Here is a 25,921-nt window from a genome sequence, read left to right on the forward strand (position 1 = left end):
ATAAACCTGCGCAATGAAATCTGATATCACCATCTGCTTCTGTGGTATATATATTTCTTTTGTTTTAAAAAAAATCCAGTGTAACCATTTTGTTATGGTCAACCATTTATCAACAGAACTCTTTAACTGAAAAACCCAATGTTCATATGACTATCCTTTAAGGAGAAATAGCGGCAAGATTTTCAAGATGGCCACTGTGGCAGTCAAATTGGATGATAGATTGAAATCGTTTTCATTTGGAACCAACCTGATAACATAAGAAGTCCTCTGGTGAAAATACCATTTCAATATTACTATCCATTTAGGAGAAGTGTTAATAACATAACTTTGACATGGTGGCCATAATGGATGTCAGATTTTGACACCATTTTCATGTAGGGCCAGCGAAACTTCATATGACCATCAATTTTGTTTGGAGTAGTGATAAGATTTTCAAGACAGATGTCCGAGCAACATAAGATTATTTAAGACCAACTAGACCATAACATGAATGTGTTTAATGTGTGTATAAACTTTCATGGACATTCTCAAAGTTGTTCAGGCAGAGAAGCAATAACAAACATGTGCTAACGTACAAACAATAGACAATACTAATAATAATAATGAGGACTTTGTATAGCGCATAATCTTTAGAATCTCTAAGCGATTTACAACATCAGACAACACCTAAAACATAAAAAACATATATAATAATAAGATTTGTTTTAAAACACCGTGAAATTAGAAAACATAAAACATGCTGAAAATATTTAAGGTAGAAAACATCATTAGGTCTTTAAGTTTGTTCTTGCAGTCGAAATCGGTGAGTTTTAAGTGCACTCTTGAAATAGATCACTGTCTTTGTGTCCAAGTTCAATGGGAAATTTGCTCCACGTTGCTGGTCCCTGATATGCAAAAGAACGTTGTCTATATGACTTCGTTTTCATAGTGGGAATAATGAGTATATGATCGTCAGAAGAGGAGCATAAGTATCTTGCTGGTATGTACACATGGATGAGGTCGGATAGGTATGTTGGACTGGAGTCCGTCAGTGAAATGTAGCACAGAGAACAAATTTTGTGTTTGATTCTGGATCGAATGGATAGCCAGTGTAGGGTACAGAGCAGGGGGAGGTGTGCTCTGATCATGGTACTCTAAGGATGATCCGAGCAGCTGTGTTTTGAAGTTTCTGGAGTAGATATTGAGATGAACCAGACAGAATTGAGTTACAATAGTCCAGCCTTGAAAGTACTAATGAACATAAGTGTCTTAGTGGCATTAACTGAAAGATATTTGCAAATGGAGCTGATGTGTCTCATCTCAAGATATGCAGCCTTGCATATGTCATAACATGCTGGTGCAATGTGAGAGTACATTCGTGAGTAACACTAGGTTTTGTACCGACTGTATGAATTTAATGTTGGTGTTATTGATATTTATTGTTTGAGGATGGATGAACAATGGACAGAATTTTCACACCAACCAGTCAGCATACAAGCCAATCTATACAAATATTTAGGCATGCAAGTAACCAATCAGGTACCTATTCAAAAGGTCTGTTCACTACCAAAGTGACAGATAAAATGACATTTAAACCAGAATTCACACACTGTTATGCTGTACCTGCTCTACCAAGACATTTTCAAATACCAAACAGTCACTAGAGAATGAAATGTAGGTCACTGTGACCTCTTTTTGACTGTGAGTCCATTGTTTCAGGACTGTACATGCAACAGTGCCAGAGAGGGAGACTGTCATAAAGTCATCAGTGGCGCCTCTACAACCAGCCAGATTATGTAAGAAATGCAAAAAAATTTTTTTACAAAATGCAGTGAATATGTAGAAATCTAGAGAGGCATGAGTGACTCTGGAGATTGTTGACAAATGGGTCTCAAATGATCTTATTTAAACTTACTGGGCAGAAACTATTATTTTCTTGTTTGACTAACCATGCCCTTGACTTGTATCCATAGGTTATGTACCCTAAGTGCATGCCATCTACAAAGCTTAGTAATGAAACATAATCTCGATCAAATGTTATGCAAAATTCATGCTTCTTTGAGTAGCAATGACTTTTGCCCTTTTGACCACACCATTAGCAGGTCTCTTTCTTAAGTGCAAACCATCCACAAACTTAGGTCAAGTCTGCAGTCTAGAACTAATGTTATTATGTAAAAAAAAAAGTTCTTCTGACAGCATGCTTGACATTTAATCCTTTTGACCTGCAAAATCAATAGGTCTCTAAGAGTAATCCATCCACAAACACTGGTGAACATATCATCAAGAACTTCCATTTTGTCGGGGGGAAAAAACTTTTTAAAATTTCTTATCCACAGTGACCTTGACCTTGGAACCCCAAATCTTCCTTGCCCAATATGGAAGAAATTCACACATTTTAATCCAGGTCTGTGATGCAGAACTAACATTATTACATGGAGAAAAAAAATTCTTCTTTTGGTCAGTGACCTTTGCTCTCCAAATTAGCAGGCTTCTTCCTAACCAGGTGCAACCCATCCTCAATTTTTTGTCCAGGTCAGTGATGCAGAACTAATATTACTGAGTGGAAATAATTTTCCTTCTTTTGGTCACAGTGACCTTTGACCTTTTGATTCCCAAATCTAAAGGTAACTTCCTTACCCCAAGTGTAAGCCATCTACAACGTTTGGTAAAGACAGAGGTTGAAAAGTAAAGTTATTGTATAGAAAAGGTGTGTGTGTGATTTGGATTTTTAACACAGCTTTAAGAATTTTCCAGTCATATCGCTATGATGTCTGCAGTGTGGCAGTTTATAGTGATGTCTAGCACTGTGGCATCATGCCAAGCATCATGTCTGACCCAGTTACATTATCCTGACACCAGGCCAACCAGTCCTAACACTAACCTATTAATTCTGAGTGCCAAGCAAGGCAGTTACTAGTACCAATTTTTATAAGTCTTTGGTATTACTTGGATGGTGTTTAAACTGCGACCTCCAGCATCTGAGGAAGATGCTCTAACCATTTAGGCCACCTGATTGGTCTATAAAAGAAGGCAACAGATGTATATATGTAAAGACAGACCAATATATAGATTACTATATATCTTTATATGCTGGTTTGGTGAAATATACAAATACTGAACATTGATGCCTATGCTAACATTAATGATGATGTCATTGGAAAAGTGATACTCATGTTTCTGGATGAATACGGTTCTATTGTAGTTTGATCAAATTAAGCTGGATTAACCAAAAAAGCCTTTATTTGTCTTAATAGTTTACATAATATGTTTCATAAAAAGAATGTTTTGACTGCATCTTTGGTCACAAATGTTTACTAATGTTAATAAAAATTTCTTGAGTAAACTAAGATGATTCTAATTTTGTTTACATGTCTTAACAGATGACCATTTTCACTATGCAGTCTTCAGAAGTATTGCAAGAATATAACTCTTCGAAACATGTCTTGAAAAACCTCATACCCTGTTTTTTACCCATTTTATTTTAGTTTTATACAAATTATTTCCAAAGACAGAGATAAGTAATGTGCATCAGCACTAGCTAACTCATCAATGTTCTTGATGATATAAACTTATTCACTGAATTTTCTCAGAACTCATGATCCTGAGAGGTAACAAACTCAGCCAATCACATGCAAGATCATCTCATTAATAAGCACAGAACTCACCTAATATAGAATGCAAGCCAATGATGTTATTGGCTTATTTACCAAGCTGGAGCAAAGTCTGACTGAAATTCAGCCTCTAGAGATATAACAAACTTGGCAAATCAGATACAAGATTACCGCATAAAACACAAGATTTTGGTCATAATGAAACTAATACAATATTTTCATGATGCAATATTATTTAGCAAGTTTCATTCAAATCTTACAAGAAATAAGCACAATACAACATCATATTATTTAAAGAAAATATGGCAGTTTGTTAAAACTATAAATCAATCTTACATTCCCCAACTCTCCATCTTTTTCGTTTTAATATAATTCTATTGCATAGTTTATGAATTATTGTGTTTAAAAAGTGAGACTCACAAAAGTTGCTGAAGTTATTACCTGTCCCTGAAATGCACTGACATATGTGAACAATGACTTGCTACATAGAGATTATAGGAAATTTGCAATAGATTAAGAACTGAATTGAAATGCTACACCAGCAGGCAATATATTTGTTGAAAGAGAGAAAAAAGAAAACTTAAATATTCACAATAATTTATTGCTGTGAAAAAAATACAAAAATACTGTGCAGTTTAATGCAGCAGAGCGATCTGGGCTTTTTCTTTTTGTAGAGAGATGTATTTTCTAAATATTTTATTATAAAATTCATCAAATATCTATTATTTTACAATCCAATCCATAGACAGTTATTCTTTGTAAATAAACGGCACTTCTGTCATAGGGTAAATGCCTCATATCATTTGATTATCACCCCTAATCTCCTGACATCATATGCCATGTTTTACTTGATATTTACAGTTCTCATTCCTTCTTCATTTATCAATAAAACAAGGGTTAAAATGATGAAATGTTTTCAATTTCTGTATTTCAAGAAAAGGGATGACTTAATTATCAATCTCCTTCTCCTCTCATTATTTCAGCAAGGACTGCCTCAATTTAAATCTATAAATCCTCATTCAGAAATTTGTGATACTTTTATAGATTGTACCTGGAAGAAATTCTGGAATGAGAAGTAGTGGCATAGCTCTGGCTGGTGCATATTTTCTTGACTTTCACTTTTTATAAATTTAAAAGAGAAACAACAGCCCTGTTTCTCCTTTATTTTTCTTTTATTTTGATAAGTTATAATTATGTGATGCAAAAAAAAACTTGTTTTTTTTTTAAAATGACCATTCAATTAATACACCTGGTGAAAAATAGATGGTCAGCTCATTATGGAATCATGTGGCACAAAACATCAAAACTGAGCATTAATCAATGAAGGTAATAAAGGTAGGCAGTATGTTTAGACACAGCAACTCTTCAATGACTTTATTTATAATATTTGGTAAATCAGTGACAGTAAATACAGAAAATAATTTTAATTTTAAAGGTAATAAAGGTAGGCAGTAAGTTTAGACACAGCAACTCCTCAATGATTTTATTTATAATATTTGGTAAATCAGTGACAGTAAATAAAGGAAATCATTTTAAATTTAAAACAAAAAAATATTGCCTACTGAAGATTTTCTCAAAATCTGACCTTTCTTGTATATGTATCTCAAATCACAATCCTATACAACAGAGATCTTGACAATATAAACCAATTTACCAAGTTCCTATAAAAAATAAAATCTCTGGAGTAAAAAAAATCCTCAGACAATAAGATGCAATATCACCTCATAAATGTGTATGGGTCTTACTTATATTCAAACTAATCAACATCCTGATGATATTAGACTATTAACACAGTTTTATTAAAAGCAAGGCATAAGCATCATCTCTTGAGTGGCAAAACTCTGTTTTGGTATGTTTTTGTGGGGTGTAAAGCCATTTTTTAGTATATGATAGGCTATATATGGTCAGTAGAAGAAAATCTAGAGAAGAACCACCAATGCACAGGAAGCTACTGGCAAGCTTTCTAACATATCCACACCAGTCAAGCTGAGACCTCACATGTACAGAAGTAAGATATGTGAGTGATCTGTAAAGTTGAGTGCCTTAGGCCACTCAGCCACCTGGGCCAACTGGCAAAGTTCATCCAACCAGATAAAGATCACCTCATTAATGTGCAGATCTCACTCATAATAAAACTCTGTGGCTATATTGATAATTTAAATATATTTACCATGTTGTTAACAAATCTAATCAGAAACAAAGCCACTTTAGTCTTGATATGCTCAGCCAATCCAATGCAAGATCACCTAATTAATATATTGGAATCTTGCTCACAAGTCTGTTTACCAAGTCTGACCAATACTGGATAAGAAAGATGGTCTCTGGAGTGGTAGCAAGTTCAATCAATCATTTCATTTAGATGCATGGATCATACTCATTATTGAACCTGTACAAGATTAAATTATATAAGCCCACATTCCAAGTTTGATCAGAACTATAGCTTCCAGAATGGTAACAAGCTTAGCCAATCTGATGCAAGATCAGCTCATTAATCTGCATGGGTCTCACTCATTTACTGACCTCTTCTGAGATCATGATAATTCCCAAAAATACTAAGTCTGATCAGAAATGGATCAGATACATGGTCTCCAGAGTAATAACAAGCACATGCTGATAGACAATAGACGGATGACAGGCAACAGACCATACAATAAGTTTATTTGAGCTAAAAGAGGGCCTCAGCAGTATCTAGGAATCTGTGCAGTAAATAACCCCACCTGATCCAGTCTGCCTGCATATCAAATCAAAGCACTGCTGTGAACCCTATGAACCTACTACAAGAGTGATTTTTTTCTGCTGCTTCAAAATGACTCATCCCAAGTATGAACAGATTTCACACAGTTCAGCAACTTCACAAAAAAATATTGACACTGATAGCACTAACAGTGTGACACTGATAGCACTAATAGTGTGCTATACAAAAAATTACTGTTATGTCTCACTTTTTCACTAATGTGAGATCAATATTTAACCTGAGCCAGAAAATTTAATTAATTTTGCCTCACAAAAATAAATGAAAAATTATCAAACTGACAGAATAAAGCTAACGTTTATTCTGAGAGGACATATTCTCCAATTTATTTATGCGTTTTAAGTCTTTTAAGACTGAATATTTGTAAATTGAGGGGCTGTCCATATATGATGTCACACACCAATGGGGGAGGGGTTCTGTGTGTGATGAGGTGTCGTTATTGAGAGGTAGCGTTTTTTTTTTTAAATGTGACATCACAAAAATTTGTGCTATCTACCAGAGAAAATGTAAACTATGTCACATCACAGTACAGTATCTCATGGAAGGAAAAAAACACTGAGAACTAAATTCAGGAGGCATCTACAACTTTATTCCTTGGATTTTAAGTCTTTTTCCTATCCATAATTTTTCTGTTAGTGGAGGTTTAAGATGATTAAACCCCATTTTTATTTTTAAGTATTAAATAATTCAAAACACAGTGTTGTATTGTTGTGTTTCTATACAAAGTGATTTCAAACCAATTTTATTTTTGAAACTTTTTATTTTGAGGTGGGGGGATCAAGGCTGTGACATCATATTTGGGGGGGTCTAAGTTTTTTTGGTGAAATTTGATGGTGGGTGGGTAAAAAACTGGTGCCCTGATAAGAAAAATTGTAAAAAGAGGTAAATAATAATCAGAGAAGATGAGAAAACTCCACTAAGAAGGAGAAATCAGTCATAGTCACTTGTTTTTTTAAATTTTCTATTTTACCCATTAAATGAAAAGAAATAATTGACCAAATTGGAAGAACTGTCTATTGATCATATCAAGATTAGATTGTGTGAATCTTCTCTTCTCCCCCCCTGCATGAAAGTCTCTCCTCAATGTATGATGTACATAATTAAATCCTATACAACATTTAGTTACATAAAATTGGCATTAATTTTGTGCACATTTAATAAATGCAACAAAAACTGAATATCAGTATTATCTACATTATTGTACAAAAGCTTAAAGCCCGATTTCAAGTTTTCATTGTTTGAAGGTTTTCATTTTTTTTTCACTGTCTGCAAATGAATATTTAAAGTTATAATCTGTTGTAAAATGTTAAAGGTTGACAAATCTAGCAATACTTCCTCAAGACTACAATTATATATAAAATTAATGTAAGGAAATCATCCCCATGTAAGGGCAGACTTTGTTACAACAGCAGTAAACTATTAAATACACAAGGATGCCATGTCTGTGCAGTGCTATGACAAATCAGGTAGAACACTTGGAATCTAAGTATATTAGGGTACAAGCTTGAGACATAGCATTGTAACAAATTTTCAGCAGAGTGGCATCTGATGCACACAAAAAAATGATTTTCAAATATTTGAACACAGGACTTTAACACTGATGACAAGCGATACCTATGTTTTGCTATTCACTTGCAATACATAATCAAAGTTTGTGAATACTGATGAGTTTAAGTGATACTAGATTAGATGGAACAAAATAACTCCAGGGATATTCCTACTAATGTAAAATGCTGCTTTACAAAATCATTATAATACTGTTCTAAATTTTCTTTTCTTTTAATGTAATTAAAGATTTGTTATTAACATATGAAACATTATTGGAGGAATTACAGTGGAGATTTCTTTCCACAAATGTTTCAAGTATTACTGGAAATGGAACAAAATGGAGATAATTATCAGGTCTAATTTTTTACATAAATTTGAACTGAAATCCCATGACATAAAATTGACTGTAAACTATACTTTCTTACTACTTTAATAAGACCATAAAGTCTTTTAATATTAATAGTAATACTAACTATAATTGGTAAATGAGAATGGGCACTGTGCTAAAATGCCAAGCCAAATAGTTCAAATAAAATTCAAAACTCATCATATTGAGTTTCGATACATCATGCATGTACATTGTATCTTTTTGTTATTGTTTACATTCCTTCCATGCTGGAAACAAAGCTATATATTTAAATTCCACATTTTATCATGAAACATGACAATTGATGGTACAACATCACAGATATAAAAATATATTTACCATGACAACTTTACCAACAATTTAAATAATTTGTACAAACTGAAACACAAAAATGGTAGTGTCTTGTAATTCCATTCATGCTTTAGAGATTAAACTATCAAACACAAACTGTATGAGTTCACATAAACATTTTATGAGAACTGTGGTAGTTTCCATTCCAATGCTTTACTGCTAATGAATCTTTCTAATCATTCTCTTCACCTCCAGAGCCTTTTTCACTGTCTGATGGAGCTGCTGATCCTTGACCCTCTGATTCATTTCCAGAACCTCTTGCTCTCCCTCCTGATCCAGCAGGACTGGCTGACACTGACTTTGATGGTGACCCTGACCTTGATCTTGAATGTGAGGGAGACCGTGATTGAGACCTGGAGCGGGATGGCGAATGAGATCCAGATCTTGAACGAGATCTAGATCTAGATGCAGAACGAGACCTCCTGCCATCAGATTCACTACCAGAGCCTCTGGGTGACCCTGATCTACTTCTAGAAGCTCTCTCAGACCCAGATCTGCTTCCTGAACGAGAGCGTGATCTTGACCCTCTGTCTGAGCCAGATTCTGCTGTCCCACCTGCTTCTTCACTCTCACTCCCTGATGACATAATTCTGCGCCGTTTTCCTACCTTTCCTTGTTCATCATCACTACCACTGCCACTGTAACAAGACCATATCAAAATATCAAGAATTCTCAAAATAAAAGGTCTTTACTTTGTAGCAATTAGAAACAGCTAAAGGTTACCTGATATGAAAGAAGTTTTCACAAAATCATAGGTCTTGCTAATATCACATATTTGAAGTATAATAATGAACAATCTATGACCTACACTTTTGGTCACTATATTTTCACAACTTTGAATAAAATTAATTTTAAGGTAAATTATGACGAAATTCTCTATGAATTTTTTATGCTTTGGAATGTTTCCAACACTTTATATCCCTAATAATTATCTGGGAGAAAAGTAACTTTTTGGGGGATAAGGGTAAAACTAATTTTAATGATGCAATACCTACCTGTTGTTGCTGCTTAGCTGTACTTTTCACGGGAAAATATCCCAACAGAGTAATGAAATTTGATCCTCACAATAGTGAAGACTAGAAAGTTCTAGGATAATGGACCATATAGAACACATGCTCTGACATTTGCCTCAATTTCATCATTCTTTCAAGGGCTTATCTTATGTAGTAGGACATTAGAGCGGGGTAGGAGGATGGAATCTGGCAATATCAACAGGTATGTATTACATCATTAAAATTAGTTCTACCCCACCATAAACCTACATTTTAGTATCAGTAATAGCCTACCTGCAGAATTTGTTGGGTGGGAGGATAATGAATCCTCAACTGGTAAATGAAATAAAACACAAGGAATACTCACCCTCATAGAAGAGCATACAACTACTGCAAGAATGAATCTGTCTCGGCCATTTTATGAGTGATGATGATAGGAGCCATAGTTGGAGACTGGGGAAACATAAAAAGGGAGGTTGTTGTTCATCTAGGTGGCAAACAAATCCACCAGGGGAGTTTCCCAATGTTGGAATAGGGAATCCACTATGGATTTGTGCAGAAACCTTTCTGAAAGGACGATCTAACCTTTCCTTCACATATTTTCTGCCAAAAAGTTTTTCCTGTCCGGAGTGTGGAAAACATGAAGGCGAATTCATTATGAAGTTGCCCAGTGAAGGAGATTCCAAACCTCCACGTAGTGAGAGAGTGCATGTGTGCACCCGAGGTACACAAACACTGATGCACTGTCAGAGGAGACCAGCACACAGTGACCTCTTATTTGTTGGACACACCCCTGAAGGCCTAAAAATACTGCCACATTTTCAAATCATTTATGTGGAGAGTAAATTCTTCCAAGTACCATAAGCCCTGAAGAAGCATTCACTCTGGTTCTACCCTGAATCTGATGCATCTGCAAACAGATAGGAGTGGAGTTCTGGGGGAAGCATGGGGGCTCCAGTTAGAAACCATTCCCAATTTGTCAACCAATTTAGATGAAGGTGTTAAGTCCCAACTCAGAGTATTGAGAATGTCCCTGCATGGTTTCCATGCAGTTAAGAGGAGAAAATGGAGAAAACAGAGATGCAGCCTGCCTAAGGGAACCAAGACTGCTGCAGTATTCAAGGTCCCCAGCAATGAGAGAAAAAAGATGAGATCTCAATGTGGTCTATATTCTCTGAGTCTCCAACAAGGACATGATCTTGTCTAATCTCTCCAGACAGACATGAACTAACCCTCTGTTTGTGAGAAGGGCTACAATGTAGATTGTGGAACAGACCATCCCCAATGTCACCTGGCAAAGTCTTGATTGCAAATTTGTCCAAGAAAGTTTCTCCAAGCAGGAAAGAATTTTGGAGTCACCAGGACCCAAAGATTTGGGACACAAATCACTGGGTTAGAGGCAGTAAATACCATTAACCACTTTATCAAATGACCAGATCACCTCCTCCTCCTCTCCTTCCTTAACTGATGGTTGAGAAGGGGCAAGAAACCCAGTGGGAGGGGAAGTCACATCAACCTGCACTGTGTAAAATTTGTTTGCATCAATAAGGACAGACAGGACATCCTTGTCTTGTTTCCTGTCTTGGGAGGGGTATTATGGAACCCAATGACTCTTGGTCATGGGGGAGACACTGGTAGAGAAGAAACTTGAGGTGGTAATTCCTTTCATGTAGTTAAGGGACTAGTATTCACAGTGGTCTCTGCAGGAGAATTAGCGTGGCTCTCCAACCACTAGGGTGTATTGCAGAAGAATGTCTATTTTCTTTCTCTTACTGTGCCCAACCTCATCAGATGATGAAGGTCCACTGTTGGCAGCCACAACACTTCTGACTCATGGCCAAGGTTCTAAAGCCCAAGGATTTATGTAAGGAAAAGGACCACTGTTCCCCTGCAGTGGAAAACACCATATCCCATAGCGATTAAGAGGGCTCAAAGGAAAGGAGGATGCCAATCCAATACCCTTCCTTAACCTGGTATTTGTAAACCCAGTCCTAATCCCCAATGGGATGGAATGGTAAACTGAAGTGGGAGGGGGGCTTGTCCCAACTCTATCTCCATACTGTAAATTTTTCCTTTTTCCCAGTGACCGGTGACTGGGCAAGGACTTGTTATGTGAGTCAAATCTGTAAGAACACCCTTCCCCAGACCTAATGGACTTGGGATTTGAGCTCTCCCTTCCATGGAGAGCTCAATCCTGACATCATCAATGGGCCCTGCAGACTGGAAGGGACCAGCTCCCTCAAATGGGAGGGCGTGACTCACTACCAGCCCTAACCAAACTATGGGTCAGTAGAGGATGTCACTACTCCCTCTTGTGGATAAGATAAGGTGTTTCTCCCCATAAGGGGGGATGCAACTCAGTCTCTGTCCTAGTGGCAATGAGAGGTTGCTGATCAATCCATTTGGAAGGATGCAACTTGCTCTAAGCCCTCACAGAATGGGAACAGTGTTGCTCCTCCTAATTAGAAGGGCATGACTCAATCGCCATCTGTTTATTACCTCCCTTGGGAGGGGCCTACCATTAACAGTAGAAGTATGAAAAAGAAACCATCTTCCTAGTCCTACTACTATCTGCCAGAACCCAAGTCTACTCTGGCCAACGGCAGCAAAGAGGACAGCATCTGTCCTTCACAAAGATGTGCAAGATAAAAAGGCGGGGTATGTGTCCCATAGAGCTTCCTGGCGGCCACACTTATCAACAATTTGTCAAGACACACACACACACACACACATACATATATATATATATATATATATATATATATATATATATATATATATATATATATATATATATATATATATATATATACACACACACACATACATATACACACACACATAATTAAATAGGCTGAAACAAAAAGAATATAATGCAAACACAAAATGTATTTGTCTGAGTGCAAGAGAAGCATATACCAATCAGGCAATGCTAAAATATGGGTTCAGCAATAAGAAATAAATAAGGGGAAGCTACTCTAATTCCCTGTGTAGCAATAAGAAATAATTAACAAGTCAGCCAGGTTCAAGAAAGCAAGGGACCTACTAAATTAGCAAAAAATCAGGGTTATGATAGTACAGAATGCTATTAGAACTAAAAAAAAAAAACTACCATGTTCAATAACAGGGCATTTAATTATAAAAGTAAGAAGTGGTGTGTGACCTACCACATATAAAAAAAGCACAATCTGGATATGGTGAATTAATTATACCTAAGGAACAATAAATTTAAAACAGGCAAGCTCAAGACAGCAATTATGCAAGGATAGGGAAATTTATCGTAAAAAATAACCCACAACTTACTAGAAAAAACACACACCAATGGATAACAAACACGCCATGAGCAGCAGAGGGGGCGAATCGGACATTTTGTCCAATCGTTATTTTGCTTAATTATTACTTTCTGCACTCAACGATCTAGTGTCGTCAGCGCCTGGTAAAAAAAAAACGACGACGTCGTTGGGGGATCGTCGCGTCGTCATTTGGTTTAATTAACACCTTCTGCGCGCTGATCCCCAGCGTCGTCAGCGTCCGGTAAGCACATCGACGACCGCGTCGATGTCATCGCCCCCTCTGCTGCTTACAATGAAAATTATTTACAACTAACCGAATATTTGGTCAAGTCCGATACGATATCGTGTCCGAGGATCATGTAAATTTATTGTTACGAATCCATGTGGGGTCGACTGAGCATGACTAAAAAAGTTTCGAAAACCATTAAAGTCCATGTCACCGCCGCACCATGTCTGCCAAATATTTCGTAGCGTGTGTGTATCAACGCCGTTGAACACAGCAAGAATATTACAGTTGTCTCTAATTACTTTTGGAATCTGAGTGTATCGTTGAGTGACATATATCACGTCGGTGTTTTTATGCCTGCCTCTAGAAAATATCCTAGCTGGGTTTTTTTGATTGTCTAACATAACATCATCGTACACGACTAGATTGTTAACGTCGCCATCAATATCATCAATACCTGGTGCATCATTGATATCTGTAATAAACTCAATAACATTTTTTTTAGCGATCGCTGATGCATTCTCGTTGAAATCTTTTAACACCTCGTAGCATCGTTGATCATCTACGCTAGGAGCAACCAAATACAACTTATCCCATTTCATCCATCTCATTATTAAATTGAGTAACAATTGCGTCTTGCCGGATCCAGATGGTCCGATGATAATCATCCGGATCGAGTTTGGTAACGCTGCAACATGCTTAACTGGTTCTCTTGTTTTAGTCGCTGAAAAGTCAATTATATTCATATCTCTATACATAAATTATGGATCTATATTGTGTGAAGTGTAGAGTACGTACTGGCACAAATGATATGACAACCGCTACAACAAGAAATAACAGATCGGCCCTTACTGGCAAGTGTGTACAATGCGGTACAAAGAAATTTAGATTTATTTCTATTAAACCCGGGGATGTTTTAAAAAAAAGCGAGGAGGTGACATCGCAGCCAAATTGGCAAAACTCCCCGGAACACCGTGGGCAAAGTATCCAGGAGAAAAACACCTCCCAGGATATAACTACTGTGGCCCCGGAACACGATTAGATATTAGACTCGATGATCAAAATCAGCCCAAACCCGGTGAGTATCCAATAAACGCTATCGATAAGGCGTGTCATGCTCATGATGTTGCTTACAAAAGTAGCGATCTGCAACAGCGTCATATCGCGGATGTAAAATTAATTCACGCATTAAATGCTATTCCTGATAAATCCGTCAAAGAAAAATTAGCCTCATGGTTGGTAAAATCGGCTATGAAAGGTAAATTAATGATTGGAAGCGGAGCTTCTGGCGCTGGTAATTGAAAACGATAGCGTTTATAATAACAACATGGAATCCATCTATTATTCTCCGAGAGGATACTGGAAGGGGAAGGCCGCAATTGGTAAGCTTGCAAGCGCTGCAAAGGTAACAAAGACCACTGCGGCTAATTGGTTATCCAAACAGGCTATATGGCAAATCTATCTACCACCGCCTAAACAAATCAACTTTTCGCGCTTTGATGTCAGCGTACCTAATGAAGTTCATCAGGCTGATATACTATTTTTGCCGCATGACAACGGTTACAAATACGCGCTAACCGTAGTTGATGTTGCGAGTCGATACAAACAAGCGGAGCCGTTGAAAACAAAGTCAGCAACTGAAGTGGCCAATGCGTTTGAGCGGATTTATCGAAGAGGCCCTCTGCGCTGGCCAAATCTATTACAAGTTGATCCCGGTAGTGAATTTCGCGGCGCTGTTTTATCAACGCTGAAACATCATAGCGTCGCGATACGACGAGGTCATACTGCGCTACATCGTGATCAGGCAATTGTTGAACGATTCAATCGGACTCTCGCTGAACGGTTATTTGGATATCAATACGCGAAGGAATTCATCCAAGAAAAACGATCTCGTGAATGGGTTAAAAGGTTGCCAGGTGTAATTGCAGCGTTAAATAACGAGATTACCCGAGCAATCAACATGAAGCCCAGCGACGCGATTAAATACGAGTATATACCCGGAAAATCAAAAATAAATAGCGTTTCCAAGCCGATTCTTGGCGATGTCACCGTTAGATATCTATATGAACCAGGAGAGCTTGAAGGCGGTAAAAAAAGAGCTACTGATCCTATTTGGAGTGTTACCACACATAACATATCAACGATAACACGATCAACTGGTAGACCACCGATCTATAGACTGGATTCAACTGCTCCTCAGCGCGGATTTACACGCGAGCAACTACAAGTGATACCTAACGATACTCAATTGCCCCCACGTGGTATTAACTAGCGCCGTTGCGTCTATTGCACTCAAGACAGGTCAACCTCACATTGTTTTTGACATGACCGAGACTGTTATCGATCCTATCCACGGTAAATTGGCGAGTGTCTTTATCCGAATAACGCCAACTCATTATACAATTGCAACTCGCGCAGTGATTATTCTGTTGTTGTCGTAGCGAGATTATTAATTCGGCATCAATATCAAAACGCCGCTGTTTTTTTTTATCCTGTTGGCGGTAACCCGAGAGTTTTCTATCAATGACGCTTGCATCGATGGTGACTTTGTCGCCGGCTTCGTCGGTGGCTTCGTCAATAACAATTCTTCGAAGCTGATTTATCCTTCGTACTCTGGACACTGCAAGATAGACTAGATTTGACCATTCGATGCGATTATCAACTATCCAAACAATTGTGTCCGTGATGGTTAGTCCCTGCGAGGAATGTATTGTTGTTGCGTATCCTAGCGTCCACGGGGATTTATCAGCACGTAGCGCGTCCTCGACGACACCGATATCAACGAGCACGATATCATTCAGCACGAGAATTTGTTTTTCTGTCCGGCCTGGAATTTCAACTTCAATGTTCTGCCGCCGTGTGTCCGCGGGTCTATAACATAACGGCACTGGGCGCGTTGGAAACTTTTCCTTATGCAACGTAAACAACTTCCGCTGAAGTGTGTCTCTGACTATCTTTCTACTCGCTACAATCAAATCGTTTGGTCTCCATGTTTCCCAGAATTCATTTAACGGCGTTTCCGGAATCACCTCGCGGATTATTTCACATTGAATTCTATCCGGCTGTAATCTGATTAATTTTTTAACCTCGCGCAGTTGTTCATCAAGTGCCCGGTAATCAGTATCGGTTTCTTCATAATAGTCCACAAACCCGCTCAACCAATCATGTGGGCCCTCGCCGACAAATGGTGGTGGTTGGCCATGGTCGCCACACATGATCACCGCTGTATTCGCGCGCAGCAACCACTCAAGAAACATTTGTAAAGTATCTAACGAAACAGTACATATCTCATCCCAGATGATAATGTCGGGAATAAATTTTTCACCCATTCGATCAGGAGTCCACTCACCGCCGCTGTATCGAAAAAAGCTGTGATAAGTAACGACGTCAACATTTCGTTGTTTTATCTCTCGCGCTAGTCTATGGGTCGGTGTAAGCACGATTATACTTGCCCGCGTTCGAAATAATTCAATTGCCCGAGTCGTCTTTCCTGACCCGCCACAGCCGCTTAAATAAACCGTCTTGTGTCTACAAATTGGATCAGAACACGATGGTGCATTAGACCATTCTGACAATTTATCACCGCGTAAGTAGTTGTTCTCAACAGTGACATCTGCTGACGGGGAATAATCGCGTCGTATTTCATTTTTAATTCTCCATGTACCCCAACTCTCGTCCGGACTAGTAAACCCGGCTACGTTTTCCTTATACGCTACGTCAATATAAAATGAATCAACGGCTACTCTAACCGCGGTATCGGGGAATCTATTTATCATCGAGAATAAATTGATAGCGGCATAACCCAGCATAGACGCCCTCAAATGCGGGTATGCCGGGCTGTCTCCATCGCTGTAGGTAACAACTGTACCCAACCTCGTTCCATTGGACAAGAAAGCTGTTTTGCAGTTCACGTATCTATTTTTTGCCACTGCGTCCTTGATTACGAAATCATATTCTGCGTCATCTATAATCAGCCGTGAGCAATATCGTTTGTAGTCGTGGTTTTTTCCACCTTGTGTGAACTTACCAATTATTCTTCTACCGAGATCTTTTGCCTCGTGGTTTCGTTGGTTGAATATCCTCCTGGACCATTCGATGATATATTCCTCGTCGGCATCGATGTGTTTTCTGGACTCGTCAATTATGCTATCTAGACGCTCCGGTTCTGGTAACCAGACTTCAGTCTGCGCCCGGTATGATATAATCGCGTCACTGACAATCAACGAAACTAGCATGCTACAATCAATCATATACCGTAGCAGCGCTATTGGCAGCCACTTCTTTTCAGCCATGTGTCTACCGATCCAAATATAGCAACAGCGATGGAGTCCTGCCGCGAATTCAAATGATACTATGCGAGCGAATCCGGTTAAATCAAAATCAGGCAGTGGTCCATTAATAGCAACACGAGTCATTTCATGTCTGGGGTGTCCAAATCGTTTGAAATACTCAGCGGCGGATCCATACCCGAGAAAACTCGCTGGATAACAGGCAACCATATCAACCGAGATCATAGCGTCGCGGTTGTATTCAGTGTTCCATAATCCACCGTGATAATACTCCAAACAACTGGATTGTACATCCGGCAGAAATTCCTTGCGCGTTGGTCTCCACGCATTTTTCCTTGCTGCAACATGAGCTACAACCGATGGAATCGTAAAACAATTTGTTAGCAGTTGTTCATCATGCTCCTCAAATTCTATGGCGGTTTTTTTCATCCTGTTGTGAAATGCTTCAGTGCGATATAATTCACCGTTTGGTCTTACAAACTGATCAAAGGTATCCGCATCGTTTTCAGCGCTGCGAAGTAACCACACTGATACAGGGTCGTTTTTACACAAGTAGGCAATAGCATCAAATAGTTTCCTCTCCGCGAGAAAACCATCCCTGGAGAATTGTTCTCCCAGGAATTCTTCGGGTATATACTTTACTGTTCTATCCCGTGGAAATATTGTGATCGCGGGCGTCCATGCGTGTTCGTTATGATCAATAATTATGATTGGGGCTCCCTTCGATTTATACTTCGATTCGTATAATACTTCACCGGTTATCGTTGTAACGGTTATTGGAAATCTCAGCGATGTTTCTAATCTCGCTATGTCGCTGATGGTTGCTCCACGCTCTTTTACGGTTAGTTCCCACTGGTTGATTTTGCTACGTCGTAAATCAGTCAATTTGTTTCCTCGACATGCATTTGTAAAATGCTCTATTATTCGTTCTGCTACACAATTTATCCCAGTTGACTGTTTCATTGGTTTCAGTTTTCCGATATCAGGTTTCTTATTTAACGGGTATATTCCATAAACAACTGCTGTTTCAGGATACGCTCGTTCATAGTATGGTTTGTCAATTCCGGTTAACAACCCCGGCTTGGAGTCGCGGCTAACAGTGACTGTTTTCTTGTCGCTGAGAACTGGTTCAAATTTATCACGTATGATCCAATCACCTGATTCCACCCGGACAATGAATTTTACTCTGAAGAAATACTTTTTACCGTCAAGTTGTGATATTATCATTGCTGCGCGGTTGTCGTTCATGGTAGCATCAACAACGCCATCAATTCGAAATGTTGACCAACTATGAGATGCACCATCACGCTTGAATTCACCGATACAATCGCGTATTTTACTCAACAGGGTTTTATCGTTTATTAACGCTTTTGGTGTGTCCTTGAGGACTCTATCGAGATTAAACCTAATATTTTTCCAGGGCTTAATTACTGCTAATCTCTCAAACTCATCCATATAATTAAAACAAGTATTTAAATAAAAGAATATAGTATAATGAATAAATGCAAATGGTTGATGATTGGGTCGATAACCCCGTGCAATAAATCATGTAGAGGTGAATTCTGCGGGTATCATTTACAAAGCGTTCGTAATGGTTCTCTTGGCCCCCTCCCGTGCTTGGTTTGTCACGTTGGTGTAAGAGGAAAATCGCAGTTGTGTATTAATTGTGGCGGAAAGCGATACAGGGAACTAAAACGCTATTACGATAAACGAATAAAAAACGCCGTCATTGACCCCACCGCCGACTTCGTCATCAAAACCCCCCAAGACTACATTGAAAGGTTTATAATTAAACCAAATAATAAATTAGACAAGTAGTATTATTATATAAATGGACCAAGAATTTCAGCCGCATCCCCTGCTCGTCAATTACGAGGCATCTCGCGACGGTATTGTTAGAAACCGCAGACTGAAGAAGCCGGTTGGATGGAAAAACAATCACGGGTATTTAATGTTTACTGCTGGAGGGAAAAAATATCTCTGTCACAGAATCATCTATGAATGTTTCCACGGATTGATCAAAGATAGTCTCGTTATTGATCACATTGATTCTAATTATCAAAATAACAGACTGTGTAATCTGCAAGCTATCTCTCAGAGTGAAAATATTAAAAAAGGCCAGACTGGTAAGTACTCAAAAGCAGCAAGGGGCGTCAAATCATTTGATACGTCAACGCACGAGGAAAAAATATTTCAGTCAATGAATGAGGCAGGAAAATATTTTGACATTTGTAGCGCCTCAGTACGATTTGTTGCAGAACGAGTATATCAAACAGCTTTCTCAAGTAAAAACGGACATAGAATTCAATTTTCATATTTGAAGGGGGATAACTCGTGAGGGTATGACGAAGTCACCATGATAGAGTTATGCTGTCACGTGATTTGCAAATAGTCGTCTGTTTCAATGTAAATAAGTTACCTATGCGCGTTCACCTGGAACGCATTACGTGCTTATATTTTTTAAAAACTCGTTATTTGTTAGGTGCGGTCCGTAGTCCAATGCAAACATGTTTGACTATGAAACTCGAGTCAACAATTTACGGGTTCGCGCCTCGCAGCGGGCAATTGCCTGGCGGGAAACGGTCAGATGTTTTTTTTTTCTATATAATTGGGGGGGAGGGGATAAAACCCCCTTCGTTGAAGTTCAAAACGAACCAAAACGCAGCCCACACTATCATTCATAGTGTGCGCGGTTGGTTTTTTCCAACTACGCAACCATGATTGATTTTCATGGGTTGCGTTTTGGTTCGGTTGAGTGCAAACCACGCCCCCGTCATTGTTTGTACTGTCCATAATTAAGTATATGTATATGCCTGCAATCTGCCACAACACTCGAGTGGAGATTTACGGCATTGTACTGTCCATAATTAAGTATATGTATATGCCTGCAATCTGCCACAACACTCGAGTGGAGATTTACGGCATTGTACTGTCCATGTATGCCTGCAATCTGCCACAACACTCGAGTGGAGATTTACGGCATTGTACTGTCCATACAAAAAACAGGGTCAAAAATGACCCCCAATAATTTTATTAAACTTTAAACCTAGATTTTAATAAAATTTTTGATATTAGAAATAAGATGTTTATAAGAATATGGATTTCCAAGACATTAATAATATATTAACTGAGATTTCAAAATTAAAAAATCAAGGAATTGTATTATCTGATAGGCTCAACAGCGAGGAAATATTATCCGATTATGAGGCTATAAACGAACAATCGAAGCGAGGGCGTTTTACGCTAGCCCGCGAGTATTCTTTTATAAAACGATTACAACATACAATTAATGAGAACCTGTATGGCAATGACGTAAGCGTATTCATTGGGTTATTCACTGCCGTTGAAACAATACGAAAAAAACTCGGGCAGCTTTATGAAAAACGCCGCGAGATCTCTAGTAAGATTAAAAACATTAGGAGGATCATAGACGAAACCCCTGTGGGGAGCCTCAGCTTGAAGTTACCTGTGCCCACGTCGCGTGACGAAGTCGGCATACAAATGTAACATTATATATATGTGATGTACACAATGACACGATATATTTCTGCCACCATGGAAAGACCCGGCGGAAAATTTTATTTGAAATTGCAGATCAATTTACAATAATGGTAGGTGAATCACTTACTACTCGGCTAGCCAGAGAGCGGCTAGCAGCGCTTATAAAGTTTATACCGTTACGAGACAGAGTGAGAGAGAAACTTCAAACGCGACAACAAATGCAAACTGATTTTGCTGTTGGAAGTGAACAGTTATTTGCCCCGGTAACTAAAGCGACTAAGGATGTTACGGCGGTAACTGTACCCGTTCTTGGTGCGCTTGAAAAGATAGCGGCAGAGACAAAACAAACAAAAAGGTCTTTAGAAACACTCCCTGCAAAAATAGCGGCTGCTACAACACGGAGGCCACCACCACTCGCTATAACCGAACCACAAGAACCTTATGTTACAATGGCCGACGAGGAAGAACCAGGCGCCACCGCAAGAGAACCAGAAGAAGAAATACCGGAAGAAGAAATACCGGAAGAAGAAATACCGGAAGAAAAAGAGGGGAATATACCCCGTATTGTACTCAAGAAGAGCACAATAGATCAAATTAGAGGCTTCAGCAACAGGGAAGAATTAATTAATTTTACTGCCAACAATTTTGCTAAGAACATACGAGATAAGAAGCATATCAATAGCGGTTACGAGAAAAATATAAAGTCGTTAAAGGACTGGGCAAGAATAGTGTATTTAGCAAGTAAACATAAAGATGCATTACCACATCGTAGTAAATCCGATTACGACGCATTCCACAAGGAAGTTAAGAGTATAACACCAAAAAAAGGAAAAGGATACTCTGTTGGTAAAGAATCCTACGGCGTTACCTGTCCTAATAGTGTTTTCAGTGATATATCACGGCTGGAAGTACTAATCGGAGGAAAACGAGCCGGAAATAACTCTCCGGAAATAATCAATGAGGCCGCTGATATTTGCAAGCGTTTATTTGCAGGCGGTATTATGGACATTAATGCATATCGAACGCTCATAGACGAGCTCGTGGATGATTAATTGGAAAACTGGTGTTTTTAATAAGGATGATCATACACTACAACCATGATAAACCAGTACTCGTCTACGTGGTAAACTCGCGATTGCCTGTTTACCGCGCGTACTATGGAGATGGTCTCGGTAGCACCATTGCGGGGTTATTTACAAGAATGGCTCCAAAAGTAGCGCCGTTAGCCAAACAATTAGGAATGAAGGCTATTGATGTTATTCGTGATAAGGGTATTAGTGCTATTGGAGATGTTGCCGGAAAGGCGCTTTCAGCCGCGCGGGACAAACTAATGTCATTGGTGAAATCCAAGAGATTTTCAAAAAGAAAACAGAAACCACCAGTAATGCCATCAACGACAGTGATGCCTGCAAATGTCAGTAAAGTAATAAATAACGCCGTGGAAGAAAAATTAGAGTCGTTGGCGACGACTCAGTCGTTGGCGGAGACTCCGTCGTTGGCGACTTCGCCATCCGCCGATGCGGCAACCAACGCGCTCATGAACGCGATAGCGGGAAGTGGTCTACGACGAAAAAATCGCAATTGAAAACATCAACATGATAAATAATAGAATGTTTGCGCGTACCGCTGATCCCGCGTTTGATATGGACGCCCCAGTGCGCAGGGATGATTCTGTCCGTGATTATCAATATTATTCTTATTATGCAGCGCAACCCGACCTACGATCGCGAATTGAACTTCAGGTCCAAGATACCAGTAAATACTTTCTGCCGTGTGAAGCGTTTATCGAAATTGAGGGAGAACTCGTGACAAATGCCGCCGATAATGCACCATACGCAGATGACCATCGTGTTCGAGTTGGCTTCGTCAACAACGGTATCATGGCGTTATTTGAGAGCGCCAGATATCTTATTGACGGGCGAGAAATTGAGTCAATAGAACGCGAGGTTGATGTTGCAACGACGATAATTGGGTTGGCGAGATACTCGGATGATTATACAAGATCGGCGGGTCCATCTATAATATTCGCAAAGGACACCACCGATAACGCTGACCATTTTCAGTACGTTAACGTGCTAGTGGAAAAAGATACCGCAGTTGACCAGGTTGAAGCAACCAATCCAGATCGCAGAGCAAAACCAGGCGCTAATTTCACTGTTATAAAAAGTCTTAACGATAATTACAATCTAGGATTCGCAGCACGAGTAGGAATGTTGCAAGGACAACGCCGAAAGTTTTCATGCGCGATTCCACTCCATCACATATTCGGATTCTGCAGAAATGTCAGAAAAGTTGTCTATGGGGCTAAGCATACAATCGCGCTGACGCGAAGGGGCGATGATAACAATGCAATATGGCGTGCTGCTGGCGTCGCTGCCGGTAAAGTCATTTTAACTAAAATGGCATTGTGGATGCCGGTGCTGACTCCATCAGTTACCACGGAGGCACGATTGTTAGCATTTATGGAACAGGGAGGGAAATCGTTGTTGAGTTGGCTAGCGGTAACAACTGATGCTAAAGAAGATAACGTCGCCGATACGTTTACATGGCACCTGGCATCAAAACAAGGTGTTTCAGCCCCGCGTCATATATTCATAGCGCTACAGAATAGGGAACGATTGGGCAGTCAAGAACACAGCCATATGATATTTGATCAATTAGGAGTCAGGGATGTTTCGCTGAGAATAAACGGACAACAGGAACCATCCGAGGATATACAGCTTAATTACGGCGACAACCATATCGCACGTGTGTATCATCGATTGCTGTCGTATATGGGTCGTGATCAAAACGTCGACACTGGTTTGCAAATATCACAACTTGATTTTAAAAACCTGTATCCGATTTATTATTTTTCGCTGGAACATCTTGATTTAACGAGACAATCCGTCGTTGATATACACTTCCGAGCTCGTATAGCCCCGGGTGGTGTTAATTATAGAGCGGTCGCTATCATTCTCAGCGATAAATCAATGCTGCTAGAAGGTGTTGGTGGACGAATGAGAATCGTTGATGCGCCAGTGGAAAACATGTAATTGAAAGCACAAAACGCGTTTACAATAAAATGTCGTATAGTGTCGTCAATGTAGAGTTGACTGATGGTCAAGTCAAGAAATTACGATCAAAGTCGGCTAAACAATGCGGGATCACAATAACGCTGAAGCCGTCACAGATGGCGGGTGGTAATCATAAGATATCGTTGACGGCGCGTCAAATAAAACATTTCAATGATGCGATGAAGAATAAAAAGGGTGTTCAAATAGATTTTTCAGCCGCAGCAATTAAAAACATGGAAAAGACCGGTGGGATATTTCCGCTGTTAGCTGCGATTCCGGCATTGATTGCCGCGGCCGCACCAGCAGTGGCTAAGGCGGCGGCGTTAGGAGCCGTTGGTACCGCGGCGGGGATGGCATTGAAGAAGGCAACCGGGAAAGGCTACAAAAAAAAACGACCCGTGGCCGGAAGGGGTCTAAGACTACCGGGAACCCCGTATTCATGGTACTCGGGAAAGGGTCTAAGACTACCGGGAACCGTTTAATGACTCCCATGTCTAATTTTGATTTAATAGACGCCGCAAACGCGCTAGCGATAAAAAACTTCAGAGGTGTTTTTATGAGGGATCAATTACCGGCGGCACCAAGGAATATTGAAACCGGCATAATTAACCTCGATGGGTCCTCCGGAGCGGGAACTCATTGGGTTGCATACGCGATTGATCCGCGTGCGATCGTCTATTTTGATTCATACGGGTTAGCTCCGCCGAAAGAGTTCATGCGGTATGTCCGGGCGTGTTCAGCCCGGGCGTGTTCGGCCCGGGTTTTTTATTCCACGCTGCCAACACAGCAATTAAGTGACCCACCGATATGTGGCCGCGAGGTATTAAACGTACTTGCGACGATTTCATCATCGCGAAAACCACCTCATGTGGTTGTAAACGAATACACTAGTGGAGTCGTAGAAGCTCAACGGATTTTAGAGAATAACATTTACAATAATAATGATTGATATTTGGGGACGACCGGTTTCGGCGCTGAAAAAGCCCACGGAAACGCCCGCCACCGATGACATAAAAAAACTAATTGAGGATGAAATCGCTGATACGTTGAATTTAACCAGTGTTGACCCAGATGAAATAGTTGTATTTCAAGACCGCCAGGGTAAATTGAAATCCAGTAATGTGTCACTGAATGACGTTTTAATACGACAGCGTGATGCCGCCGAGGACACTATCGCGCTGTATACCAGCGACGGACGAATCAAACCGGGTGAATCCATCTTGACGATAAATGGAAAAATAAGTACACTTGGCGACAATTATATAACCATGTCGGATTCGTTAAAAAATTTGTATAATAAATTTAACATACAAGCAATTCAGTTCGAGGGGGTACAAGTATCTGTCGCCGGTATGCAATTCATTATCAATAGTTTTTTTGGAACCACGACGATAGCCGAACCAAATCTTAAAACAATAAGAGATGCTATTTTGGAGTTTACGGCGATGTCGGCCAATTTATCCTCGTTACGAAAAAATGTTAACAAGATTGATAGCGCCGTTGATAAATTCTTTGGTAAAAAAAATATCAAACCGGATGAAATCACAATAACTATAAATGATATCACTGCGTATAGACAGGAAATAGAAACAATCAAAATTATTGTTGAAGCGTTTAGACAATCACTATTGAAAACAGATCAATACGAAAAAATAAAAATCCCTCATGAGAATATCATCAACACAGTATACACAATTCAGCATGGATCATTCGATTGGACTCCTACACAGAATACAGTAGATATCACCGCAACTGTTAAGGGTATTTATCGATTGACATTGATTTCAAATACGAAGTTTAGTATATCATCGTCGAGTTCATCCGGGTTTAACAATACAATATCAACAATTATAGACAAGGACGCAACTGAACGGTTTGTGATTAAGGCCGTTGATAGCAGTATATTTAGGGCAGACATTACATGGTATGTGGAATTTGTAGCGAATCTAAGTAATT

The 25,921-nt window shown here is 39.3% G+C and overlaps 1 protein-coding gene across 1 annotated transcript in view; it reads right to left on the reverse strand.

Annotated features, from left to right (window-relative positions):
* Positions 1–482: 482 nt before the first annotated feature.
* Positions 483–25,921, reverse strand: part of LOC149787829 (RNA polymerase-associated protein CTR9 homolog) — a 197,953-nt gene continuing 172,514 nt past the window's right edge. The window contains exon 23 of the mRNA XM_089974051.1: positions 483–9,246. Coding sequence (XP_089830177.1) covers positions 8,781–9,246 — 466 coding nt within the window. The 3' untranslated portion in view covers positions 483–8,780. The remainder of the gene's footprint in view (positions 9,247–25,921) is intronic.

The sequence above is a fragment of the Sinohyriopsis cumingii genome, chromosome 11 (genome assembly GCF_028554795.1).
Source record: "Sinohyriopsis cumingii isolate HCF-2022 chromosome 11, ASM2855479v2, whole genome shotgun sequence".
Lineage (NCBI taxonomy): Eukaryota > Metazoa > Mollusca > Bivalvia > Unionida > Unionidae > Sinohyriopsis > Sinohyriopsis cumingii.